Consider the following 18,166-nt stretch of genomic DNA (forward strand, 5'->3'; position numbering starts at 1 on the left):
TTCTGGCTTGAAACCAGAGTTTGAGCCAAGCGTGACGCTTAAGTACACCCTGGACTAGTGAACGGCAAGCCGTTTACGCAGCATCTAAGGTGTTCTTGATGATGTTTTGGTTTACCCGAGTACCTTCTGTCACAATGGCTAACAAGCAGGTTCTCAAGGGCTCAGGGGCTTCTTGTAGGCCTTCGTGCAACAATTCCCATTGGGCATCAGCGTAGCTAGCCAACAAAGTTGTGCTGTTGGCAATCTGCGTGGCAAAAGTTGCCAAGGATGTAATCCTCTTTCCTAAGGCATAAAGCTTCTTCCCCTCTTTGTCTGGGGGTGCTTCGCTAGTAGATAGCAGAACCCCCACCCTTTTCTTTGTGGTGGTTACTACCAGGGAATCAGCTATGCAGTGACACCTAATATACAAGGGATCAGAAGGTGAGGGGCTAAAAAGCTTCTCTATTCTTGGATTGACCCCTCTAACCAATGCAGGTGTAGATAAAGAGGGAACCAGGAGTCCCTTGACCTAGGCAAGAAGGGGTATGGCTTGGCTAGCAGGCAGCTTTTCCTTAATTATTTTCTCAACAAAATCTACTTCTGGGGTAGTTTCCCCTGTGTCAATTTCAAAATGTGCTGGCGCATTGCATAGCATTGAAAGGGTTCCATGTAATATCGCCGCAAAAATATCGCCATACAAAGATGTTGCCATATTTTTGCGGTGATATTACCCCATGGAACCTGCGGGGGCACCCCCGCAACCCCCATATATTTTAAAAGGGAGCGGGGGACACCCCCGCAACCCCCCCATCCATCATCCATTTACCCCATAAATTATCCCCACCAAAAATATTGCCTATGGCCGTTCCCGACTATCATATGTACAACGATATTTTTGGTGGGGGTAATATTACCTGATACCATTGAAAGTGGGTTGATCATCCACAGGTGATGGGTCTCTGGCCGGTGTGGTCGGAGGAGAGGGCAGATCTAAAACATCAGTCTGTAGACGCCCCTGGTGACTGACAGGGCTGTGGTTCACATATGTCTGCGTATTCCTTAAAGTCCCTTACAGGGTCTTGTAGATCCTCAGTATTTAGGAATTCTTCATCTTCCTGAAAATGTGGATTCTCTTCAGTGAGGTCATATGTATCAATTTCTTCCTCAAGTGGGTTGAAAAGTCTTAAAATTTGGCCCTAGGGTCTTCAGGGAGCACCTCCTTTGGCTTCTTGGGTGTAATGTGTTCAGAGGTGGACACAAACCTATCTAGCGTGTCCATACACGATTAAAATCTTCCCCTAGTCCACTGGGATAACCAACGGTCTAGTGGCAGAAAGGCCTGCTCCTCCGCCTCTAGGCGTCGAGATCTCTCCCACAGCATAGAGGATATACCCCCTTCGCACTCTGAGAACCCTTCTCTTTGGGCCGGCACTGGGGACGTATCTCTGGGTTTTCCCTTCGACGTGGGGGGAGGTTCCGGCGTACCCTCCGTAGATTGCAACGTCTGACCTTGTGAGCGGGCTTCGGTGACTTTCACCACCCATCTGAGTGTCCTTGGAGACTATTCTAGCTAAGCTTTCCACGACTAGTTTGTCAGTCGAGGGCTGGTCGTGAATAGTTTTCGGCGGCGCCAGAACCTTACCGTCGACAGACGCCCTCTTACAGGGCGTTTCGACGGACGTTTTGGTGGTAGCCCCCTTAGATGGCCCAGTCGCTAGGCGCATATGCGGCTGCGGGGGAGGGCTGGCGACCCTTGCGGTCGGCGGCGGCTGCCGGTTGATTCGGCATCTCCATTGGCGCTGAGGCCTTCTTCGATTTCGTCGAGGAATGGCCGTGGGTTGTGCATTTAGTGATTTTTTCGTGTGCCTCAGTGTCGCTGGGGTGTACATCCCCATAAGTAGGGCCGGAGCCGAGCTTTTCGGGGCCGGGGACAGACGCGGTGGAGCGGGAGCGCTCCATAGAGAGGTCGACAACCTCAGTTACGGAGGTAGTGTTATCACTATCCCCCTCATCACAGTCGGCGCCGGCCGCCGCGGGTGAGGAATCAGCCTTCGACATGCTGTAGATTGCCCACCTTTTGACCTTGCGTTCTTTCAAGGTTTTTGGGCAAAGGAGTTTGTATGCCGCACAGCCGGCCTTGTTGTGGTTGAGGGGTAAGCAGCGGTTACACCGCTTATGCTTGCCCTTCCATGGAAATTTGCCATTACGAGGGCAAAATCTAAAAGGAGTTCTCTCCATAGCCAAGGATGTAATAAGTGTTAACGACCCCACAAGAAAGGGGGGAGAAAGGGAAAGGCATTCTAGAAGAAACAAATGTCCCCAACAGCCCCCACTCTCCCTACTGTGTAGGCCGGCGAGGCCGGGCCACGTGTTCGGCAGCGCTGATGGGAGCGCCTCCGTCGAAACCACCGCCGAAGATCTTGACCCGGCGGGGAAGTTGAATGGCCATCGAAAGAGGGCTGGAGGCGGTTGAATTAAACAAATCGACCAAGGGTCGAATAAATGGTAAATGGCAATGTCTCTTACAAGCTCTGCATAAGGCGACCAGTATACTGGGCGGAAAAAACAATCTGAGGGACCTCCACGCGCGAGGGATTTTGGGTACACTACACGTCACTATAGGGATAGTATTACAGACACGCCTAGGTCGACGTCCCCTTTTCGACATTCGAAAAGCAAGATGTAATACTCCGTAGTGACCACTGGATGTCGGACTATGCACAGCATGTAATTCTAAGCAGATTAACAAACATCAGAAAATTGTTTTATCAAGAAACCTCGAGTGTAAGTGTTTATTTAGATAACTGTACTGTGAAACTGTCACAACCTTACTGCTCACATTGACCCCTCTTGAGATAAGCCTGGCTGCTCAGCCACACTACCAACCTGTGTAGGGCAGACTTATACCAAAGGTCGGGTTCCTATTGCCAGAAGGTCAAGGTTATTGTAGTGCACCCAAAGGGTACTGCAGACAATCTTGCCTAACACCAGCCTACAATGGCAGACTATGACCTAGGAACTAATAAGCAAACTAGTACTACAGTAAAGTAGTTTCACTGCCACCAGCCATTCCATAAACTTATAATTGTAAGTTTTACCAGTTTGCAAGAAGGGGGGATACAATGTATCCCCTATGTTAGGCAATATTGTATGTTGTACCCTTTGGGTGCACTACAATAACCTTGTCCTCCTGGCAATAGGCACCCAACCTTTGGTAGAAGTCTGTACTACACAGGTTGGTAGTATGGTCGAGCAGCCAGGCTCATCTCAAGAGGGGTCAATGTGAGCAGTAATGTTGCGACACAGTTTCAAAGTATACACTTACACTCAAGGTTCCTTGATGAAACAATTATTAATTTATTTCACAGTCAGTTATATAAGCCTTCTTCAGAAAGGGAACAAACATGTAAGACTTAAATATACTTCAAAATACTCTTAGATTCTCTAAATTAGATACCCATTGGGGATGGCACACATACTTTCTACACTCAGGTGACAAATAGCTAGGACACTGGACAATTGATTTATTACTGCAACATTAAGAGCAATGCTGAGTTTGGTGAAAAAAATAAGAGTAATAAAACAAAGGTTAACAAATGATTCATGAACTGTTAAGTACTTTTAAAAACCTTCCAAAGCAGAGTATATTAACCCTTTCCTGGATGAAAGGCCAAAGCACAAAGTCAGGTGTAAAAAGAGTCACTCAGGGAGCCAGGACTGCCAATGTTACTTGCACAATGACAAGGGGAGCTGAAGATCTTCTTTGCAGGTAGGTAAAAAGTCTTGCACAATGTTTGTAGAAATGTTTGTTGAAAATAGAAAACTAGAAGGGCCACAAGCTGGGAGGCTTGTGAAGGGCAAAGCTTTAGCAACTCTGCAAGTTAACCAAGACAGGTCTCAACTGAGAGCAAGTAATGCTACACAACAAGAGGTACGTTCTACTTTACAGTACCTAAAAGAAAATGGTTGCAGCTGGTTTATCTTCCTGTATAGCTCTGGAGATCCTGTTCCTGAGCCTCAGTCGTGAGGACAAGAGGGAGGACGCCTGGGGACTCCTGCTCAGCGGCAGCAATGGGCAAACGTCAATTCAGTGGTCCTTCAGTGTTTCAGCTCCTCATGTCCGACAGCAAATAGCAACACAGCGGTTCTCGAATACCACTTAAGACTTCCTTGCTTCTGGGGTCCAGCAATCTTTTGAGGCGGCTCATGCTTGGTCAGCCCTGCATCAGGGAAGTCCCGAGATCTTCCTAGTGCTCGGGTCCGACTTAAAAGCAACGCACACGATCTGGTGTTACTCTCCCTGGCTCTTCGGTTCCAGCAGCAACTGCAGTGGAATTGCAACCAGCTTCGAGAGGATGTCCAGATGGGCTTACTTTGGAGTTGATTGGTCACACCAACTGAAAGGGAGAAGTCACCCTTGCAGGGCTTCTCTAGTCGAGGTGAATTCGGAGCTTCATCACAGCAACAGGTATTTGTATTTTTGTATTTTATTTATTTCTATAGCGCACCAGGCCCAGGGGCAACCGGGCGCTTAACTTAGTTACAACAAGATGAAAGCATGACAAGGCAATGTGACAGAGTAATACAGGAGAATTTACAGAATATACATTCAAGCGAATATCGATAAGGCAGTGATTTACAGGGTAGTTAATAAGGGATGCAGAGTAGGTCAAAGTGCACGTAGGGCAGTAAACTAGTGTTAGCTGTCTTGGGCGGATAGCCAGGCTTTGGTAAGGTGTTTGAATTTCAGGAAGGAAGGTTCTGCTCTAAGGTCATTGGGGAGTGAGTTCCAAAGTTTGGCTGCCAGGATGGGGAAGCTGGTTCCACCTGATCTTTGGAGATTAAAACGCGGGATGACAAGGCAGTTGGCTTGGGCCGCTCTGCGAGGTCTGGTGGAATTGTGGAAAGAGAATCTGTTTGCCAGGTAGCGAGGGGCTTGGTTGTGGAGGCATTTGTGTGTGAGAGCCAGGGACTTCAAGGAGATGCGATGTGGGATAGAGAGCCAGTGCAGGTTGCGCCTGGTGTCAGATATATGCTGGCGCCTAGGAATGTTAAGGGCCGCTCTGATCGCATTGTTTTGGACAATTTGTAGCTTGTTTAGATTGCGGAGATTAGTACCTAGATAGAGGGCATTACAGTAGTCGACCTTGGATAGTACGAGGGTCCTGGCCAAGGTTACGCAGTTGGCTGTGGTTAGGAACGGGCGACAGGCGGTGATGAGCTTGCAAGTATACGCTGCTGCAGATGAGACTGCGTTGGACTGTCTAGTCAAGGATAGGGTTGAGTCAATGTAAATCCCTAGGGTTTTCGTGTCCTTAGCAATAGGGATGGTGTTCCCATCAATGGTGAAAGACTTGAAAGCAGGGTCAAGTTTAGTGAGTTTTTGTGGTGAACCAAGAATGAGGAGCTCTGTCTTTCCATCATTTAGGCAGAGGCCGTGTTGGGCCATCCACGCTTGGATGACCTGGTAGATGGCGTTGATGGCGAGGGAGTCAGTTGTGTAGTCTCCTGTGATGGGGATTAGTATCTGGGTGTCGTCAGCGTAATTAGTATACGTGACGCCCAAATGGTCCAGAATATCAAAAAAGGGGTTTGGTAAACACGTTATATAACGTGGGCGAGACACAAGACCCTTGAGGCACACCACAAGAAACCGGAGCGGGTGGTGCGGCCGCAAGTGGGGAAAACACGCGCATTGATCTATTATCAAGGAAGGATCTGATCCAAGTAGAGGCATTTTCTGAGAAGTGTGCGGCTGATTTGAGGTGATGGCAGAGAATTTTGTGATTGACAAGATCAAAAGCAGCAGAGAGGTCCAGGAGAAGTAATAACGCCAGTTTGCCTTTGTCTTTGAGATCTTCGTTTTTAAAATCGATAAGGGCGGTCTCAGTGCCATGGCGAGGCCGGAACCCTGATTGCCTGAGTCCCAGAAGTTTATTTGATTCAAGGTATTCCTGAATTTGTAGGTAGGCCGCGCGGTCAAGGATTTTTAGTAAAAAAGGTACAGTGGTAATTGGTCTGTAGTTTGTGGGTATGCTGGGATCCAGGGTAGGTTTTTTCAGAAGCGGGATGACCCACGCATCCTTAAGATTGTCCGGTACAATCCCAGAGCTAAAGGAGGAGTTGATGAGCGTAGTGATGAATGGTGCTAGGTCGTGAGCTGCTTCCTTAATAATAGGTGCAGGACAAAGGTCACCCTGACAATTGGACGGTTTAAGGCTAGTGATTATCTTTTCCACTTCGAGAATGGAGAGTGGAGAGAAGCTAAAAGGAGTCAGAGTCTGTGATAGAGAGGTTTATGGTAGGTATAGGGATCTGTAGAGGGTTAGATTGAAGGCTAGATTGTTTGTTGTTGATTTTAATTTGGAGAGTGGCAATCTTACCTAGGAGAGCTTCTTGGATTTTGGAGCACCAGGTGCTATCTTTGGTACAGGTGTCAGGTGGAGTAACAGGAGTTTCAAGTTCTTTTAGGATTTTAAACAATTCTTTGGTGTTAGATTTGGCTTGTTCGATGTGTTTGTTGTATGTGTCTTTTTTTGCCTGGAATATAGCTTCCTTGTAGTTAAGGGTGGCCAGGAGTACGCATGATTTGTTAGCTAGAGAGTGATTGCTTCTCCAGTGGGATTCTGCAATTCGTTTTTCTTTGCGTAGAGCTCTGAGATGGGGTGTAAACCAAGAGTTTAGGTGGGCTCGAGGTTTAGATTTTCTCAGTTTCAAAGGTGCAATGGTGTCTAAGGCTATAAGCATGGCCCGGTTGACCGGGCTTCACCGGGCAAACCAACGGTCCAGGAGTTGTAGCAGGCGTCTCTTCCAAGTTCTTATTCGGATTTCTTCGTCCAGTGGTCACCTTTTATGCAGGTTTCTCCCATTCATTCCAGCCTAGCTGTCCATCACACAGCAGGGTGGTTTGTCCTTGCCGGACAGCCAGCCGGCCAATCACCTATGGGTGCATTCCTGTAACCAAGGGGATTAAGCACGGAGTTCCGCGCACCTACCTCACCTCCTGCCCCCGCCAGACATATTGTAGCCAGAGGCAGGCTTCACTTGTGAAAACTGCCAAAGTCAAAACCAACAAAGAGACCAAACCTGGTTTGGCACGCACAGTAAATCTCAAGAAGGACCTTTCCAACAGAAAATGGCGAAAAAAGAAGACCAGGGCCATTTTGACGAAATGGGCACCCATGGGTGCCTTACCGTGGCTGCGAACGCGGCCTGCAGTAAAAACACATGGTAGTAAAAAGTAAACCACTGCCACCAGCCATTAATTGTAGAAAGGGTAAAAAATATGGTACATGAGAAACTAGACAAAGGGGATAGTAAGTAACCCCTCCAGCACCCTATTGCAAGTAGTGTGTGCTGGGTCTAGGAAGTTACAAACTGTAAGTAAAGTCAATTTCACTTCACTGCTCTTGGAAACAGTACTTTCACCAAGTGAAGGTATTTAAACCTTTGGGAAATCGAAGAGACTTCCCTGTGCCACTACACTGAATGTGATGTGTGGCTCTATGTAAAGATGATTCTTATGGAGTTTGTCAGACTCCAAAGTCAAAAAATCACATAATAAATCACATTAAAATCACATGAGAGATAAAAAGTCCTAAAGTCCAGCAAAAGAGCTGGGGGTCTGCAAGGCAGAAGGGAATTAGCACATTTCTGAGAATTCTCCCCAACGCCCCACCACTCCACATAAGCGGATGTGTGCTGGCTCAATAAAGTCGATGTGAATCGGACTACCTCTTGGAAACAGTAGTTCACCCAAGAAATATGAGAATTAAAAGGAAGCCACTGCATTTAAAATGCAGTGTGCTGTCATAGTACTTTACAGCAACTCAAACGTTTTAGGAAACTAGCACACACTATGGAGCGACAAAAAAGTCACCCAAAAAAAAAAAATTAAAATAGGTGGGAGGGGGAAATTATTCCCTCTCATATAGGTATAAGGGAAAAATAATCACAATGTCCAGCAAAATCCTGCGGTTGACACACGCCAGGAAGATCCATCACTGAAATGAAAAACCTCAGAATCCCCTTGGCTCCCTCTTCCCGAGAGGTTTCATCCACAAAAGAGGCAATTATTCTTCCATTCAAAACGCAACACATAGTCAAATGTTTGTGACCCCCCAATTAGTATCCCAAACTGATTCTGCATTCAATGGTCAACAACTACAGCATTCACCAAATCGAATAAAGCACACCACATTTATATATACTTACAGAGATGAATATAAAACGCTCCCCACTGCTGCGAACTTGCATGAAAATTGCCACCTTCCACATGCAAGTATCTAGTGCTAACCGTTTGGGATCGAAGTCGGTTAAACAGTGCCACCTTTGTCCCTGAAGCAATACATACTGCAGGAGAAAAATTTCATTTTTTTTATTTGATAACCCAAACAAATCACAAAAATATCAACCAGTTATAAACACTAGGGTATGAATCTATGCAAGTTGGGCAAGTGCTTTTCTACCATGTATCACTGTCTTAAAACCAATTTCTACATCTACACACCGATAAAATAATCTAATCTGAATTTTCTACTGAAGGATCAATGTTTCAGATTTGAGCAATACAAATTAAAAACGGTTCTGTGAATGCCATCTTTCCTTTTCCAGCAAGTTTGCACAAACTACAAGAGAACATAGGTTTCTGATGAACCGTGCTTTGTCCATTTTGAAGGTAGTTTGCTAATGCTGTAATTATAGCAAAAAGCAAACTAGCAAACCTGTCCACACATCACAAAATTAGCAAGTATTGTCCTGTCCACACAACACAAAATTGGCAAGGATTGTTAAATTCTATCACAATAACATGAAATGAATACATGTACAAGTTGTTCCAGGAAATATAATTTTCTAACCAATGCAACTTTTACATTCTATTTTCAGATAAAGATTAATACAAGTGGCTAATGCATTAATCATTTTAAAGATCATGCACTGGATTAATGTCTTTTGGCTTAAAGTAGTACACAATGGCCTAATATATTCGATTCTTCTTTGAGCCCCAACTACAGACCTTTTGAGCAGGGGCAGCTAGTGAATGTTTAACTAGATAAGTGTTTCAATTCATACGAAATCCACCTAACAAAAATCCTATAGATGCCAAATAGGAGCATTTACAACACATTTTCTATTGGCTTTGCCGACAATAAATGGCAATAGTCTGCAAGTGTAAAAAGACATGCATTATTCACCTTACTAGTATTTCTGATGATGGTATCTACTTAGATTCACATGCTGTGCATATAGTCTGACATCTAGTGGTAATCGTGGTGTATTGCATCTTTCTTTCGAAGATCGAAAGGGAACATCGACATGGGCATGACTGTAACACTATCTGCGATGTGTAGTGTAACCAAAATCCCTCATGCGTCGAGCTCCCTCCAATTGTGTTTTTTCTGCCGTGATGGAGCCTTACAGCCAGCGTGCGGTAGTACAGAAGAGAGACTATGTAAGATGTCGATGTTCCTTCTACTCCATGAGAGGAAGGGTGGGTGCATGTGAATCTAAGCATATCCAATCAGAAATGCCATTACGGTGAGTAATGCATGTCTACTGATACTTGTGAATCTGCTTAGAATCACATGCCGTGCATAGACTAGCGAGCAGTACCCAGATATGGTGGTGGGTGTTAGGCAAGGTTTGTATGCAGTACCCTTTGGGACCACAAAACACAACTAGGACTACAGGTGTAAGCAAAACCAACCTTTGGTATAAGTCTGTACTACACAATTTTGTGGTAGCATTGCGGAGCAGCCAGGCCTATCTCAAGAAGGGAATGTGAGCTGCAAGGGTGTTGCACGAGGTCTAGCATTATAAGTATTAAAACAAACTCTTACACTCAAGGTTTCTTGGTAAAACACATTAATTTATTTCACAGTCAGTTATAAAACATTCACTAGAATGAGGCAATCTATATCACACAGAAATCTACTTCAATACTTCACACTGTCCGGTTCTGAGGCATTTAAACTACTTTGGAGGAACAAAAAGGCATAGGTTAATAAAAAGAATTTACAGTTTAACCAGGTTACTCACCGTAGTGACCTCCTTACTCCTAGTCCATAGTCCCCTTTCCTCCATACTTATGTACTTATGGGACATCTCTCCGTCCTGTGGGACGGGACCGGAGCACTTTCTAAAAAGCATCCAAACTTTTCAAAAAACGTGTCCTTCCTCTTTCTTGCACAGGGCCCGGCACGCGGCTGTAACCCCGCCCGCCTTGGCTCCACCCCACGCAACGCCCATCAGTCCTTTCCTATCGCCAGGTCAAAGACCTATTAGCAATAACAGAGGAACGTTATTAGAGGGGCGGCGGGTGGGCATATGGAGGAAAGGGGACTATGGACTAGGAGTAAGGTTGTCACTACCGTGAGTAACCTGGTTATACTCCTACGTCCCATCCCCTTGCCTCCATACTTATGGGAGATTCCCAAGCACTCCTAACAGGAACTACGGGTGGATGGAATACCCCTTACTGAAAAAGGTTCTTCAGCACAGCCTGACCAAACTGAGCATCAGCTCTTGGGCTCATGTCAAGACAATAATGCTTCCATAAAGCAGATGGGGAGGCCCAAGTAGCTGCCCTAGCGATGGACTCCCAGGGGACATATTTCTGAAAAGCAACCATGGCTGCCTTGCCCCCCACCAGGTGTGCATGAATACCCACCAGGTGTGCATGAATACCCACCAGGTGTGCATGAATACACTTAGGAGGTTTCAGCCCTTGGACGGTGAAAGACTCTGTAATGCAGGCGGTGATCCACCGAGAACTAGTCGCCTTAGACGCCTGCTTACCCAGAGGGTTACCAAAAGTCAAACAGTTGAGAACTCTTAAGCTCGGAAGTTCTGTCCAAGACAATGCAGAACCCCATCTGCCTCTGAGGTAGGGTTCGGAAAAAAGACCGGCAGGGAGATCGACTGATTCAGATGGAATTCCGTTACCAACTTCAGCAGGAAAGCAGGATTTGTCCGTAGGACTACCTTATCCTTGTGAAAGACCAAAAAGGGATGCTCCACCGACAAGGCCTGGAGCTCACTCACCCGCTTTGCTGACGTAACGGCAACCAAAAAGGACACTTTCCAGGACAGGTACTTGAGGTCCACCGTGGCCATTGGCTCGAAAGGCTTCTGACAACGCCGTCAAGACCACATTTAGATCCCACGACGGGTGCGGACTACAAATTGGAGGATAGAGGCGTGTCAAGCCTGCAAAAAGCCTCTTAACCACTGGATTACTCAGGGAGTAAGAGCATTGGTCCGTAGAAAGGTAAGCGGAAACCGCTGAAAGGTAAGTGACACCCGACTGCTAAGTAGGATACAAAGGATAAGACTGTCAACTGTAGTACCCCTTGGGTCCAACTGCCTGTTTAAACACCAATGACAGAGTCTGAGCCATTTGCTTCTGTACTGGGACCTAGTCGAGGGTTTCCTGGCTGCCTGGATAATACGCATGTTATCCGCAGACAAATTATGATGTTCTAAGGACTTGAACTCAGGCACCATGCCGCCAAGCTGAGCGATTGTGGGGAGGGGTGCCACATCCGCTTTTCCCCCTGATGAAGACGATCGGGGGTCACTGGTAACCTGATCGGCGGAAACACTGACAGGTGTTGAAGTTCTGAGAACCAAAACCTGGCCGGCCACCACGGGGCTATGAGTAGAAGGGAACAGTTCACCGAGTTCTTCAGCTTCCAATTTGCGCGGTGAACTAGAGGCAGAGGCGGGAAGGTGTAAGCTCTCATGTTGTGCCATGGCATCTCGAGAGCATCCCACAGACAGGAGGCTCCCAGCCCGCCTTTGGAGGCATAGTGAGGAAGCTTCTTCCTAGCTTGTGACCCAACATATGAACCTTTAACAAACTACTTCTGAAAACTTTGGCAAAGACTTTTCCTTTTAACTACCAGATCTGCCTATCCTATACAAGACGTTTGACCATTGACTCTGGCCTAACCTAGTGCATTGAATTGACTTCACTGGTGAACTAAAACTATTCGCACTGTTTAAGAATACCTAATATTCTTTTTATTGACCTATGCCTTTTTGCCTCAGAACCTGACAATGTGAAGTATTGAAGTATATTTGTGTGATATAGATTGCCTCCTTCTAGTGAATGTTTTGTAACTGACTGAAATAAATTAATAAGTGTTTTACCAAGAAACCTTGAGGGTAAGTTTGAATATTTGTAATTCTAGACCTCTGTAACATCCTTACAGCTCACATTCCCCTATTGAGATAAGCCTGGGTGCTCAGCAAAGCTACCACAAAACTATGTAGTACATACTTATACCAAAGGTTGGTTTTGCTTACACCTATAGTCCTAGATGTGTGTAGTGGCCCCAAAGGGTACTGCATACAAACTTTGCCTAAAAATCCTGGGCCTCAGTCGTGGGGACAAGAGGGAGGACGTCTGGTAACTCCTGCACTACGAATTGAAGGTCGGCTGCAGCAATGGACAAACTTCAGATCAGCAGCACTTTGCAGTTTCAGCTTCTCGCAGCTCTCGCAAATAGCACTACTGTGGTTCTCGGATACCTTTATGGACTTTCCTCGCATCTGGGGTCCAGCACTCTGTTGAGGTGGCTCAGGCTTGGTCAGTCCTAATTCATGGGAGTCTGGGGGATCTTCCTGTAGCTCAGGTTTGACTTAAAAAATGATTCTAGTGTTCCTCTCCCCGGCAATCCATTGCTGCTGCAGGAACGGAAGTACAGCCAGCTCTGAGAGGATGTCCAGACGAGTTCGCTTTTGGGTTGATTGGTCCCACCAATCCAAGGGGAGAATAAGTCTATTTGCAGGGCTTCTCTAGTCGAGGCGAATTCGGAGCTTCAGCACTGCAGCAGGGCTTCACCAGGCAAACCAACGGTCCAGGAGTTGCAGCAGGCATCTCTTCCATGTTCTTCTTCGGATTCCTTCGTCCAGTGTTCGACCCTGCATTCCAAGCCAAAAAGCCTCGCTTTTTATGCAGGTTTCTCCCATTCATTCCAGCCTACCTGTCACTCATACAGCAGGGTGGCTGTCCATGCCAGACAGCCAGCCGGCCATCACCTTTGGGTGCATTCCTGTAACCAAGGGTATTAACCACAGGGAGTTTCCGGCACCTCCCTCACTTCCTGCCCCTGCCAGACATACTAGAGCCAGAGGCGGGCCTCACGCCTGAATCCTGCCAAAGACAAAACGAACAAAGGGACCAAACCTGGTTTGGCGCGCAGGGTAAATCTCAAGAAGGACCTTTCCAACAAGAAATCACAAAAAGAGACAACCGGGGCCATTTTGACAAAATGGGCAACCATGGGTGCTTTACTGTAGCTGTGAACGCAGCCCGCGGTAAAAACAGACAGTGGTAGTAAAAAGTAATAAACTGCCACCATCCATTAATTGTAGAAAGGGTAGCAAAAATGTTACATGAGAAACTAGAAAAAGGGGATGCCAAGTACCCCTCCATACCCTATGGTAATATAGGGTGTGCTGGGCCTAGAAAGTTAGAAAATGTAAGTAAAGTCAATTTCACCTCACTGCTCTTGGAAACCATTTCACCAAGAGAAGGTATTAAAACCTTTGGGAAATCAAAGACTTCCCTGTGCCACTGCACGTAAGGTGAAGCGTGTCACAATGTAAAGATGATGCCTATGGAATTTGTTCAGACTCCAAAGTCAAAAGAAACAAGAGTCTAAATGTTAATGTTAAAGGATATTTGTACCTCACACTATCACCACCGGAGTGGTCCCCTGGAGGCTCTGAAAGAGGGGGGAAGGTAGAGTGAGTTAGTGGGAGGAAGCTGGAAAAGTGCAAGAGAGCAGTGATGCGCTGTCGGCGGCCTCAGCCCGGTGGGTCCGTTGGCTGGGCCTGGGGTGTTTGCGGCCGGTAGTCGTCGGGTACTGTTGTGTGAGTCTATCTGTGTTTTGTTGTTGCAGTGTAGTGAAGTTTGTGCGGTTTGTTGTGCTGTTGGCTTGTGGTTGTGTTTGGTTTAGAGTTTGAGAGGTGTATGCAGAGGGGGAAATTGTTAGTGGATTGGCTGGTTGGCGTTTCTGTCTCAAAGTGAGGTGCTGGCTTCTGTAATCTAACCAGAGGGAGTGTGGGACCATTTCTGCGCCTCTTTCCTGATCTGGGCTTGTCCGGTGCTCACAGTCCTTTTCATACCTGGCCTCCACTTCCATCATTTTCCTTCATAACCTTGCCGGTCTTCCTTCGCTACTCATGAGGCTAGTGTATATGCTAATGTCCACAATTTATGTGGTGAGTGCTAACATTCAAACAACTATCAGTGTGGTACCTGGTATCAATTATGGGGCAGATGAGGTTGTTTGGCTGGGGTCAGCTGGGGATGCTGATTCTGTCCTTATGGGTGTCACTTGTGTTCTATTGTCGGTTTTGGGTGTTGTCAGTGTCCTCTTAAGTTTAGTCATCCTTTTTCTGTTCTGTTTTGGTTTTTCAGTTTGAATTTGTGGTGTTGAAGAGCCAGGTTTGTACTAATGTTCTGAATTGTAGGTGATCTTTGATGTTTCTCATTTCTTCTGGGATGTTATTCCAAGTTTTTGCGGCTAAGTGGGAAAAGGAGGCCCCTCCAAGTTTTAAAGGTATGGTTTTTGTTCCAGGCAGATTTTGTTGCTTGACCTGAGGAGTCTCGTTGGCTTGTAGATTGTTATTTTCTTTTGTATGAATTCTGCTCCTTGACCGCTGATTGCCCAGTGTGTTATGCACATTGTTTTGAAGGTAATGCAATGTTTTACTGGGAGCCAGTGTAGTGTTTTCAGGTCAGGGGTGGTGGTCTCTTCTGGATAGTTTGAGGTGTAATCTTGCTGCTGTATTTTGGATCTGTTGTAGTTTGATCAGAGGCATTCTGGTATTCCGAGGTATAGGCTGTATGCATCGTCTATTCTTGACATGAGGGCAACGATTGTGAGTTTTGTGCGTGAAGGAGAGGAAAGGTAGGATTTATTTTCACGTGTGGAGGCGGAAGCAGCATTTCTTGATTGCATTTATTTGTGGTTCCAAGGTTAGGGTGTTGTCGATCAGGACTCCCAGATGTTTTTCTATCATAGATGGTGTTTATTTTAGTTTTTGCATTTTTAAAGCACTCACACAGCCCGCGGGCATTGAGGCGCTGTTACAAGAATTGTTTGATTTTAGTTGCGTAATTGTATTTTTTTGTCTTAGTTGCATATTTATAATGCGCTTAAATACCCAGAGGTTTCTAAGCGCGGACCTGGGGATCGAAACCATGTTGCTTCGTGTCGTCTTGCTTCCAAGGCGAACATGGTGACGCTGAGCTATCCTCCTGGTGCGGTTCCCATTTCCGTTGGCCACAGGATGGCGCTTTGGTTCTCTTGGTTTTTGGATATGATCATGATTTCTGTCTTTCCTGGGTTTATTTTCAGATTGTTGGCATTCATCCAGTTGAAGACCTCTTTTAGACACTCGATTAGGGTTGAGTGATCGGCTTGGGGGTCTTCAATTTTGTAGAGGATTTATCTCTGTAGCTGTAGCATGTAATGTATTTTTTTTGAAGATTCTGATAACTGGAGTTCGGTAGATGTCGAAGTACAGTGGTGATAGTGAGGATCCTTGTGGCACTCCACAGTCGTTAACTCGTGGGGTGGATTTGAAGGTTTTAATCCATACGGTTTCTGTTCTGTCTGCTAGGAATGATTTAATCCAGAGTAGTGCCATGTCTGTTATGCCTATGTCTTCTAGTCTTTTGGTTAGGGTGTCATGGCTAACTGTGTCGAAGGCTGCAGAGAGGTTGAGCAGAATAAGGGCTGGGGTTGCTTTTGAGTCTGCAGTAGTTTTTAAGTCGTCCCAGGTGGATAGTAGTGCTGTTTCTGTTCCTCTTGGTGGTCTGAAACCGACTTGCGCTTGGTCTAGCAGGTGGTGTTTTTCTGCATGTTCTTGGGTTAGTTTTTATATGTAGGTTCCCAGGAGTTTTCTGGTTAGGGAATGTTTGAGATAGGCCTCTAGTTGGAGGTCTTCTACGTCGCCACTTGTGTTTTTTAAAAGTGGTTTGATATATGCTGATTTGAAGGTCCTTGGTGCAGTTCCTGTTGCTAGTGGTAGATTTAGAAGGTTTCTGTAATATTCTGCTGGCAGTCCTTGTGCGAGGATTGATTTGTAGATATCCAAGGGACAGGGATCCATGGGTGATCCTGCTTTCTTATTGTTTTTGACCAACATGGCGAATGCCTCTGCTGTTATTTCAGGAAAGTTTTAGAGTTTGCCGTGGTTCTGTGTTAGGTTCGTTAGGTTATATGTTGTTTTTGGTCTGTTTTGTATGATTTGTTGGATGTCATTGATTTTGTTCTTGAAGTGGTCTGCCAGGTAGTTGCATAGTTTCTCCAAGGGGGTTGGGGTGTTGTCGCAGCCTGGTCGGTTTCTCATCTCTTTGATGATGTTTAACATTTCTTTTTGTGTGTTGGTGGCATTGGTGATTCTGTCATCATAATGCCTTCTCTTTGCCTTTTGAATTTCGTTCCTGTATGCGCGGATTTGTTTCTGGAACAGTGTTTTTTTGTCTAGGTTGTATTCTTTCCTCCATTCCCGCTCCATCTTTTTGTTTTCTTTTTCATGGTGCTTAGTAGTGGGGTGAACCACTTTGCCATTGCTCTTTTTTTGATGGGGTGAATGGTTTTTCCGGGGCGATCTTGTCAATTTATCAGCAATCAATTTGAGTAATAGCTCTGCTTTCCCATCTACGTCAGACAGCTCGAGGGTTTGGCCATCTCCAGTTTGAATAGGTTGCTCTTTTTGACGTGCTTCCAGTTTCTTTTTGTGGTGGTTGTTAGTTTAGGGTGTTGGATGTAGACTTGAGTTGGTAGAGTGATCCCGAATGGTATGATGAGATGTCGCTCCACAGTATTTGCATCAGCGGTGCCATGGTGATGAGTTTTTCCTTGCGAAGATTGCATCAAGGGTGTGTCCTGCCGAGTGTGTTGCCTCTTTGACTAGCTGTCGTAGTTTCATGGTAGTGAGTTGTCCAATCAGTGAGTTTTGGGAGTTGGCGTGACTTTCTTCAAACCAGATATTGAAGTCCCACAGGATGATTAGATCACAAAAATACATGAGAGGGTGAGAAAGGGCCAACTCTCTCCAGGTTAGAAATTAAACGTTCTAAGGTTCAGTAAAAGAGCTGGGGGTCTCTAAGGTAGAAGGGAATTAGCACATTTTTGAGAATTCTCCCTAACATGCCTCTTCCCCAAACGTAATGCTGTTGGCTTAATTTTACTATTCCTGTTAGGATATGAATGAGTGCCTGTTAGGCAGAATTGCATGCAGCACCCTCTGGGACCACCACATACAATTAGGACTACAGGTGTAAGCAAAACCAAACTTTGGTAGAAGTCTGTACTACACAGTTTTGTGATAGCGAGCTGAGCAGCCAGGCTCATCTCAAGAGGGAATGTGAGCAGTACAAGAGGTTACACAGAGGTCTTACAGAGTGGTTCAAGTAGACACTCTCAAGGTGTCTTGGTAAAACACTTATTAGTTTATTACAATCATTTAGAAAACATTCACTAGAAGGAGGCAACTTATTATACACAAACACTTCAATAGCAAACCAATAAGTTTCTGAACAAATTAGGCTCCCCCAAAATAGGAGCAAAATGGCATTTCAGTTACTTTCAATGGGAGTAAAAAAAGGCACAAGTTAGCAGAATAGATCACAAATACTTTCTTAGGCAGTGCAAATAGTTATAGTTCACTAGAGGACTCGATTCAGTTCAATAGCCCTAGGCCAAAGTCAATGGACTAGTGTCTTGGATAGGAAAGAGCAGTTCTTGTAGTAAACGGTTTTGTTAAAGTTCTCAGAAGTAGTTTGTACGAAAAAGAATATGTTGGGTCACAAGCTTATTAGGCCTGCAAGTTGGGAAAGTTCCAAAAACTTTCACCGCAAGAGAAGCGTTCTCTCAATCGGGTTGGCGCAGTCATTAGTATGAAGAAAAAGATGCAGCTGAAGACGTTGGTTTCTGGCAGTTCCTGCAGATCTCACTGTTCCTGAGCCTCAGTCGTGGGGACAAGAGAGGGCGTCGGGGGACTCCTGCACTGCATCACCGGAAAACACTGACAAAATGGAGTCACTTCAGTTCGAGTAGCTGTTCATCAAGCACACAAGCTGGTGTCCTTCCCCCTGGTTAATCCTAACCAGCTCCGGGAATGGTATCCAGGTGGCTTACAAGGTGATTGGTCCGACCAACTC

General features: G+C 45.8%; 1 protein-coding gene across 1 annotated transcript in view; it reads right to left on the minus strand.

Annotated features, from left to right (window-relative positions):
* The window catches only part of RBPJ (recombination signal binding protein for immunoglobulin kappa J region), a 231,701-nt gene that overhangs the window by 100,798 nt on the left and 112,737 nt on the right, over positions 1-18,166 (minus strand). The window contains exon 6 of the mRNA XM_069631847.1: positions 8,194-8,331. Within this exon, the coding sequence (XP_069487948.1) occupies positions 8,194-8,331 (138 nt within the window). The remainder of the gene's footprint in view (positions 1-8,193; positions 8,332-18,166) is intronic.

This window comes from Ambystoma mexicanum, chromosome 6q (genome assembly GCF_040938575.1).
Source record: "Ambystoma mexicanum isolate Mex_15411 chromosome 6q, UKY_AmexF1_1, whole genome shotgun sequence".
In the NCBI taxonomy this organism is placed as follows: domain Eukaryota; kingdom Metazoa; phylum Chordata; class Amphibia; order Caudata; family Ambystomatidae; genus Ambystoma; species Ambystoma mexicanum.